Source organism: Myotis brandtii, unplaced genomic scaffold (genome assembly GCF_000412655.1).
Source record: "Myotis brandtii unplaced genomic scaffold, ASM41265v1 scaffold291, whole genome shotgun sequence".
NCBI classification, from domain to species: Eukaryota; Metazoa; Chordata; class Mammalia; order Chiroptera; family Vespertilionidae; genus Myotis; species Myotis brandtii.
In genome coordinates this window covers 599,599-609,779 of record NW_005361118.1, presented here as the reverse complement: position 1 = coordinate 609,779, position 10,181 = coordinate 599,599, and the positions used below count along the sequence as shown (strand labels likewise).

At 36.3% G+C, this 10,181-nt stretch overlaps 1 protein-coding gene across 1 annotated transcript in view; it reads left to right on the top strand.

Moving 5' to 3' along the window:
• ATR (ATR serine/threonine kinase) overlaps nt 1–10,181 on the top strand; it is a 147,761-nt gene that overhangs the window by 39,516 nt on the left and 98,064 nt on the right. The window contains exons 16-18 of the mRNA XM_014542147.1: nt 3,783–3,875; nt 6,185–6,315; nt 8,371–8,514. Of these exons, the coding sequence (XP_014397633.1) occupies nt 3,783–3,875; nt 6,185–6,315; nt 8,371–8,514 (368 nt within the window). The remainder of the gene's footprint in view (nt 1–3,782; nt 3,876–6,184; nt 6,316–8,370; nt 8,515–10,181) is intronic.

Genomic DNA, 10,181 nt, shown 5'->3' with positions numbered 1-10,181 from the left:
GTCTTATGTCCATTGGTTATGCTTATATGCATGCATACAAGTCCTTCGGTTGATCTCTTCTGTCACATTTCTGTCCAAAATATATCTTTCCATCTCTGCTGCCACTACCCTCATGCAAGTGACCATCATTTTTCTTCCAGACAACTGCAACACATCCTAACTATTCTCTCCCTTCACTCTTCTCTTCCTACAACTTTACTCAGTTATTTACACAGCAAAGTGCTCTTTTTACAACTTAAACTTATATCATTGCCGAAATTTCTTCTATGGTTTTCATTGCTCTTAAAGTAAAATCTGTAAGACTGTATGTGATCTGTCTAACTTTCCACCCTCATATTGTACAACTTTTTTTCTTCCATTCTCCCTAATTTGTAGCATTGTTTTATTTGTGTTTCTTAAGCATGTCAAATTTTTTCCTGCTTCAAAGCCTTTGGACTAGTCTATTAGATTAATAATAATAATACTTGGAATAATCTCCTGGATCTTTCTCATTCTTCTTTTTTAAAAAAATATATATTTTTATTGATTTCAGAGAGGAAGGAAGAGGGAGAGAGAGATAGAAACATCAATGATGAGAGAGAATCATTGATCGGCTGCCTGCTGCATGCCCCACACTGGGGATCAAGCCCACAACCCAGGCATGTGCCCTTGACCAGAATCAAACCTGGGAACTTTGAGTTCCCAGGCCGACGCTCTGTCCAGTGAGCCAAACTGGCTAGGGCAGCCGGGGGCAAACTACGGCCCGCGGGCCAGATCCGGCCCGTTTGAAATGAATAAAACTAAAAAAAAAAGACCGTACCCTTTTATGTAATGATGTTTACTTTGAATTTATATTAGTTCACACAAACACTCCATCCATGCTTTTGTTCCGGCCCTCCAGTCCAGTTTAAGAACCCATTGTGGCCCTTGAGTCAAAAAGTTCGCCCACCCCTGGGCTAGGGTCTCTCTCATTCTTTTTTTTAAATATATTTTTATTGATTTCAGAGAGGAAGGGAGAGGGAGAGAGAGATAGAGACATCAATGATGAGACAGAATCATTGATTGGCTGCCTCCTGCATGCTCCACACTGGGGATCAAGCCTGCAACCCAGCATATGCCCTGACCAGGAATCAATCAACCGTTCATAGGTCGATGGTCAACCACTGAACCATGCTGGCCGGGCCTCTTTCTCATTCTTAGATCTCAAGAGTTTCCTGATCCTCTTATCTGAACTCTCTCATCCTAGCTCTTCTCTCTCTCATGTGATCATGCTTATTTCCATATAGCACTTATTGTAAACTTATTTACGTATTTACTTATTTATGTCCTCCACTCATGTTAGTCTCTCATTTAAACTAGTAGGGAGAAAGTAATTTGCTGATATTATGTACCTGAACCTGGCATAGTATTCTAGGCATAGATAATAAATATTTGGTGAGTGGTAGATGAATGAACTCTTTGTCTAAATTCAAGGTCTTTAAAATTAGAATGTTGACATATATACTCTGTGAGTATCATCTGTGTCTGCTTTTTATTTAAGAAGCTTGGGCTGGAACCATGCAATTAGTGAATTATGGGTTATTAAGCCTAAAAAATAAGTTTAGGCCAAATCAGAAGTTTGCAAATTAAATGTAATTTAGGCTTGAATGACATGTGATTCTCTATGTTTGGCAAGAGAAAAATTTATCCCAGCATCTAGAGCAGGGGTGGGCAAACTTTTTGACTCGAGGGCCACAATGGGTTCTTAAACTGGACCAGAGGGCCGGAACAAAAGCATGGATGGAGTGTTTGTGTGAACTAATATAAATTCAAAGTAAACATCATTACATAAAAGGGTACGGTCTTTTTTTTTTTTTAGTTTTATTCATTTCAAACGGGCTGGATCCGGCTGGCGGGCCTTAGTTTGCCCACGGCTGATCTAGAGAGACACCTTGGACAGGAAACTTATTTTCTATTATGTGCTGGCACACACCTCCTACTCCACCCCTCCCCTTGGCAGTGTATGTAACCTTGAGATTCCCAAATCAGGTGCTTCACCATCAAGCAATACACGTTTCTTCCAGAGTTGGAAAATACTTTAATTGCTACTTTTCCGCAGCTCTTTTTCTTTCACCTTTTCCTGACTGTATATAAAGAGTTTGAAAGAGAGGAATATCCTTTGCAAATTACTCACATTCCAAGTTTGTTATAATATTAACAACTTAAATTTATTTAACTCTTTACTGTATTCTCTGTGCTTGACACATGTTATATTTAACCTCTACAAGAAGTGTATGTAATAGGTGCTTTCTTTGTTCCCATTTTACAGAATCAGAGGAGTTAAGTAACTTATCCAAAATCACACACTAGGACAGTGATGGCGAACCTTTTGAGCTCGGCGTGTCAGCATTTTGAAAAACCCTAACTTTGGTGCCGTGTCACATATAGAAATTTTTTGATATTTGCAACCATAGTAAAACAAAGATTTATATTTTTGATATTTATTTTATATATTTAAATGCCATTTAACAAAGAAAAATCAACCAAAAAAAATGAGTTCGAGTGTCACCTCTGACACGCGTGTCATAGGTTCGCCCATCACTGCACAAGGAAGTATCAAAATTGGGATTCAAACCCAGGTCTGGCTGACTTAAAGTCTCCTCTAGGACCTTCTTTCAAGAAAGAATTAATACAGCCCTAACCTGTTTAGCTCAGTGGGTAGAGTGTTGGCCTGCCCGGGTTCTATCTGGTCAAGGCTATGTACTTTGGTTATGGGCTTGATCCCTAGTAGGAGGCAGCTGATTGATGTTTCTTTCTTATCGATGTTTCTAACTTTCTATCCTCTCTCTTCCTCTCTGTAAAATCACTAAAATATATTAAAAAATTAAAAAAGAAAGAATTAATACAAAGTGCCACATTCAGTCTGGCCAGTGTGGCTCAGTAGTTGAGTGTTGACCTATGAACCAGGAAGTCCAGGTTCGATTCCTGGTCAGGGCACATGCTTGGTTTTGGGCTTGATCCCCAGTCGGGGGCATACAGGAGGCAGCCGATCAATGATTTCCTCTCATCCTTGATGTTTCTGTCTCTCTCCCTTTTTCTTCCTTTCTGAAATTAATAAAAAATATTTTAAATAAACATAAATAAAGTGCCATCATAGTGATACCTAATCTATAACTATTGATGCCCGTAGCCTGAGCTGGAACCATGAATTAGTGAATTATTTCTTTACCACTATTACCTCAGGGGATATTGACCCCTATGTTAGACCATTGTTCTGGCAGGGTACCTTTTTTTTTTTTTTCCAGCTTAGCTCTAAATGCTCTCTAGAATGACAGTCAGTTGTCTTTCCTAGTCTTCTCCTTAAGATAAATGTCCTCTCCACTCTGGATCCTGATGTGAATCAGATCCTGAGGATCCCACCCCAGCTCAGTCCAGAATTCAAAAGCTTATTTTCTTGTACAGTACTATTTAATCATATATTTTTTTAAAAAAATATGGAACGCTTCACGAATTTGCGTGTCATCCTTGCGCAGGGGCCATGCTAATCTTCTCTGTATCGTTCCAATTTTAGTATATGTGCTGCTGAAGCGAGCACTATTTAATCATATTTTGTAATGGTGGTTATAAATCAGTTTCATGAATTTAAAAAATACTAGATGTGAAAATAATATGCATTTGGAGAAACTTAATTCACCAAGTATCTATTTCTGTTATTCTAATAGGCAAAATAGAAATGATGGTAGTTAAAGAATCAAATTATTGGTTTATAAAATTTTATCTGTATAAACTTTACATAATTATCTGTTTGTTTGTTTTCCCCTTAGGCTGATTATTTGCAACCCAAGTTGTTGGGCATTTTGGCTTTTTTTAACATGCAGTTACTGAGCTCCAGTGTTGGCATTGAAGATAAGAAAATGGTAGGTAGTGATAGTTGAGTTGCAGAGTGATGAAATAGAACTCATGTAGAATATGCAGGAGACATGACTTTTGCTACTACCTACAAACATTCAAAGATAAGAAATAATGAAATGTGATATTCTGTATTACTGAACAACTTGTGTAAGCTTTTGGGGAGTCTAAAAAGAGGAATTATATTATTTGCAGTTCTTTTTTAAATAAGGGACAGAAAACCCAAACCAAATTGGCTTACTGCAATTTGTTGGCTCTGTAACTAAAAGTAGAGGGATAATATAGCTTCAGGTATTGTCTGATTTTGAACACAGTGTTCTACAATCAGTTTCTTTTTATTCTATTTTTTAAAAATGTATTAAAATTTTTTTAATGTTGACATTATTACAGGTGTCCCCCTCTTCCTTCCCTTTGCCACCCTCCACCTCCCTACTCCCCTTCCCTTGGCCTTCACCAAAGTATTGTCTGCATCAGAGTATGAATATATATGTTGTTTAGTTAATCTCTTCACCTTCTTTATCCAATCACTTCACTTTGGTACCAGCCAGTCTGTTTCATAGTGTCCATGTTTCCAGTTGCATTTTGTTCATCAGATTATTTTATTCATTAAATTCCACACATAAATGAGATCGTATGGTATTTGTCTTTCTCTGACTGGTTTATGTCGCTTAGCATAATCCTCTTCAGGCTCATCCATGCTGTCACAAAAGGTAAGAGTTCCTTCTTTTTTACAGCTTTAGCTCAAATATCCTTGGATGGTTCTATGCTTAAGTGCCAGGTATTGGCCCCAATAGTTTCAGGCTCACCTAATCACAGTATTTAGCTCAGTGGGAAAAAAGAGACCACCAATCACTGATAGCTCAAAGAACAGTTGCATAGTTGAATTTATTAGTCCACATTGGTCTGATGTGGCACATGGTCCATGCTGTTTTTGAATACCAAAAATGCTGGGTTATCTACAGTAAGTAAAGTAGTGTTAGTTACTTGTCAGTTTATGTTTAAATGTATTTGGCACAGTATAGTTTAATTATGATTGCTGACCACTGGAAATTTTTGTCCATAGATTAGGATAGAAGTTTAAATAATGCTTTGTTTTCTATCACTGCAGTCAGTAAAATTATAGTAAAAATTTATGAATAGAATTTTATTTCAGTCTGTATTACCCTTAATAACCTTAAGGAGCCAAGAAAAACATGGTAAAATATTAAACTCTATGAACTTAAGCAACGAGTATTCATTCTTTGGTGTTAACTGATAAATTTAATCCCCCAAACAACTTCTAGTTCATCTGTATGGAATCTTCCTTATTGTTTTCCCAAGTGAGAGAATCTCAAATTTAAGAAAACTAGAGTCTTTTTTAAATCACAAAGAGCTTGCATATTTTGGCATATAGTTAATGTCATCTAGGCAGTTCCTTTACCCCTTCATTATAATCTGGAGTTGTTGATACAAGTCTGATTATGTGTTTCACACACAATGGAATGTGTGTATTATTTTCTGGGTATGTTACCATCTACTTATTTGTTTCACTAAATTCAGAGCATCTTGAACTTAGTACCATTATGACAAAAGTGCATGTACTATATAGCAGTTTGGGATGGATTTATAGAAAGTTTTATATATATATATAATTTCAATCCTCGAGCAAGGATTTTTTTTTAATTTATATTATCTAGAGAGAGGGAGAGAGAGAGAGATGGAGGGGGGGAAGAGAGAGAGAGAAACATATATTAGTTGCCTCCCATTTATGTCCTGACTGGGGATTGAACCCACAACCTTTTTTGGTGTAAGGAATGATGTTCCAACCAACTGAGCCAACTGGGCCAGGACAGATACTGTATTCTTAATAAATTTGAAAAATCACTGGCTAGAGGAGACCAGCAGGCCTAAAACAACAAATTACCTTCAAGGGAAAGAACATACAAAACAGAACTCATATTTTTCAAACTCTTAATTCCTACATAAGACGTTGGACAAAATGAACTGGACAGCATTTATTAGCCAGTGGTTCTCAACCTTCCTAATGCCGCGACCCTTTAATACAGTTCCTCATGTTGTGGTGACCCCCAACCATACAATTATTTTTGTTGCTACTTCATAACTGTAATTTTGCTACTGTTATGAATTGTAATGTAAATATCTGTTATGCTATATGTGTTTTCCGATGGTCGCGACCCACAGGTTGAGAACTGCTGTATTAGACCTTGTGTTTCCAGAGAATAGATAACTACTCCAAGATTAGAATGTTCTTACTGCTCATCTCCTCCTGTCATCTTATTTCTATAAATAAGATGTTAAAGCCCTACTTACTTTTTAGGCCTTGAACAGTCTGGTGTCCTTGATGAAACTGATGGGACCCAAACATGTCAGTTCTGTGCGGGTGAAGATGATGACCACCTTGAGAACTGGTCTTCGATTCAAGGATGATTTTCCTGAATTGTGTTGCAGGTAAGTAACTGCCTTAATTTATTAGATTTTGTTTTGCATTTCACAGGAGTACTAACTTGAATCCTTATCTCCTTGAGGGAAATTGGGTTTAAACCATAAATAATTAAGATAGAAAGCCGATTTGTATTGGAAAGGGAATGTATTTCCTTAAAAACATTTTACTGTGAAATGTTGTAAATACTGAAGCATAGAATAATATAGTGAATCTCTCCACATACCTGTTTTTCAACCTCGGCAGTTGTCAACATTGCTAATCTATAATAATAAAAGCATAATATGCTAATTAGACTGGACATCCTTCTGGAGGAAGCCGGGGCTGCGAGGGAAGCCCGGGTCTTGGGTGCCTGCTCACGGCCAGAGGGAAGCCTGGGCCATGGGTGCCTGCCTGCGGCTGGAGGGAAGACCGGGTTCTGAGTACCAGAGGGAAACCTGTGCCAGCAGCCAGGGGAAGGAAGGCCTACTCTTGCACGAATTTCGTGCATCAGTCTTCTAGTCTATAATAATAAAAGTGTAATATGCAAATTGACCAAACAGCCAAACAGCGGAACAACCATCCAGACCACCTTCCAGAGGAAGCCGGGGCTGCAAGGGCCAGCTGAGGCGGCTGGGGCTGTGAGGCAGCAGCCGAGGTGGCCTGGACTGCGAAGGCCATGGTGGTCTGGGCTGCGAGGACTGAGGCAGCGGCGCTACAAAGGCGTACCCTTGCACGAATTTCGTGCATCGGGCCTCTAGCCTTATATACTCTTCCACCTCCGCCATTTTTATTGTTAGTTGGAATGTTTTAAAGAAAATCCCAGTATCACATCATTGTACTTGTAAATACCTCAAATGTAGCCATCATGAATTATTATACTAAGTAGGCATTAGACTCGATGTACGTCGTTTTGTGGTTACGTCGCCATCTCCCATTTACACAGTATTTATAAAAAAAAAAAAGTTCCGTCATTTCAATGTATGTACATATGTGCTTTATGTTTTTTATTATTTATTTACCACAAGTAAAGGTCAGGAATTGTTATCTTTCTTTTAAATTTATTTTACTGTTTCACTTCATTACTGCTGTGTATGTGCTCCACGTGAGTGACATAGGTGCTTATGTAGGTGGGTTCCGACTTACGTTGCACGGTAGGAACGGATCTTCAACGTAACCCGAGGACCTACTGTAATAGGAATTCCTGAATATCATCTCAACTCAATCTATATTTAGATTTCCTTAGTTGTCTCAAAGAGGTTTTTCCCAAAAATGTTGGTTTGTTTAAGTCAGAATCCATATAAGGTACAATCCATAAAAGGTACACATGTCAAACATTTAGTTGTTTAGCCCCTTAAGTATTTCTTATAAACAGATTTACCCCTTAAGTCCCTCCCACACTACTTTTAGGCCATTGAGATTTGTAGGGTTTGCTTGATTGCTAATCTAATTTAAATACTACTGCTGCAATAAGACTACTGAGTGCAGTTTAAATTTCTTGGAGGTTCTATATGTCCTTAGACTATAACTTACTGTAGATGTACAGTCATAATAATATGTTTTGAAGTCATGTGAAGTAACTTTTCTGAATGCAGGTACCACTAATGATTTTGTTAGGTTAATTTATTTCAGTTTGCTTAAAATTTTTAGAGATTGCTTTTACTCTTTATTTAATTTTAATGTCACATAACACATTTACACTGTCCCAAATTCAAATTTCTTGTAAGTTACACTCAGAGAATCTAGCTTCCATTCTTGAAGCCTGGAGGTATCTATTTTTATTAACTTTTGTATAACCCCCTCTTTCTAAAACTATAAGCAAATACACACATACATTTCTTATATTAATCCTTCATCAAAAGGTAGCATATTATAAGTACTGTTTTTACCTTTTTTTACTTCATATATTAAGTATTTGAGTGTACAGTACTGCACTTTAATCCATTTTTACAGCTACCTTGTAATTTTATTACTTGTATGTACTATTGTTTATTTACCTAATAACTCATTGAAAGAGCTTTACAAATAATAAAAATAATGTGACTTTTAACTTTTACTTTTTGTTGTTTGTTGTTTTTCCATAGAGCTTGGGACTGCTTTGTTCGTTGTCTGGATCATGTTTATCTAGGCTCCCTTCTCAGTCATGTGATAGTAGCTTTGTTACCTCTCATACACATCCAGCCTAAGGAAACTGCAGCTATATTTCACTACCTTATCATTGAAAACAGGTATTGTAACTGAAATTGATAACAAATGTAGCAACTTTTTATTACTGTATTTTTATGTCTCATGGTATTAGGATTACTACTGATAATGTAGAACTGTTCATATTCTGTTTAATTTAGCGTTCATCAGTAAAAAAGTATATTGACATATTTTAAGACATATTGAGCTGATGCTATTTCAGTTGTGACATGATTTCCATTATAAGTATATTTTAAATTTATTAATTAGTAGGTCATCAACTGAATTGTTTTTCATCAATTTTGAAAAAGGTGAAGCTAAATTTACCTTCTCACAGTTAAAAGGCATATAATTGAGTAACATGAGAAAGTTAAGAGGGATATTCATTACTTTCTATAGCTTACCTCAGTTGAAACTCTTACTACTTCATTAGGTTAACTTTCAAACCAGTCTCCCTTCCTTTAAGCTTTTATTACATTTCTTTATATTGGTCATATTTAAAAGCATTTCTTTATCTAGAACTTTATAGCATGCAGAGGCATTTTGTGGTTCTCCATTTCCTAATTGACAGATTCCAAATTGCTTATTTTGACATTCAAGGCTTTCCAAAATCTGGCCACATTATACTTCTTAAAATCATTTCTCAAGATTTTCCAAAACAGACAGGCTGTAACCAATCCAGATTGTTTATTTTGAACTTTTTTTCATTTTCATTGCAAGAACACACATTATTCCTTTCCATTTTTATTTCTCATGCAGTCTGCCTTTTAGCCCAGAATTTTGTCCCATACATTTCAAATTTTTTCCATTATCCCACTTACTGGTGTGTTTATTTGCTTCTGAAAAGTTAGGATTTAAGTACTACTTATTTACCTACTTACTCATGTAATTGCTATTCCCATTATTTCCAGTAACTGTCCAATGTTACTGGAAATAATGAAATTTTCTGAAAACACAGAAGAAAAGGCTAATGTAGTTTTTTTTTAAATCAAAAGCTTTTATTCTATTTTGTACATTATAGAACTGCATAATCACTGATCCAGACCACTTTTTAAATACTTTTTGTATTATCATGCAAATAGCTTATCTTTATCATAGAGGAATCATTTCTCCATCATTAAAAAATTCTTTTACTCAGTGCTAGATAGAAGATCTTAAGCTCCTTGAGTGAGGAAATTATTTCAGCTTTCTTTATTGTTACAAACTCAGTGTCTAGTGCAGCCGTGGGCAAACTACGGCCCGTGGGCCGGATCCGGCCCATTTGAAATGAATAAAACTAAAAAAAAAAAAGACCGTACCCTCTTATGTAATGATGTTTACTTTGAATTTATATTAGTTCACACAAACACTCCATCCATGCTTTTGTTCCGGCCCTCTGGTCCAGTTTAAGAACCCATTGTGGCCCTCGAGTCAAAAAGTTTGCCCACCCCTGGTCTAGTGCATAGTAGTTAGTTAATGAATATTTGTTGCATGAGTTAATGAAGACGAGAAATTATTATTATTTTTCTTTACTTGAATTTATTGAGTTATGTGAGACCAGAATTTAGAAACACTTTATTTGGACCCAGAAAGATTAGTGTATTGTATTTGAAGCAGATTAAAAATTATTTGTGTCAATAGGAATTATTTGAAATATTCTCTAAAATTCTTTTTTTTTCTTTTTTTTATTGCTTAAAATATTACAAAGAGTAGTACATTTGTTCCTTCCCCC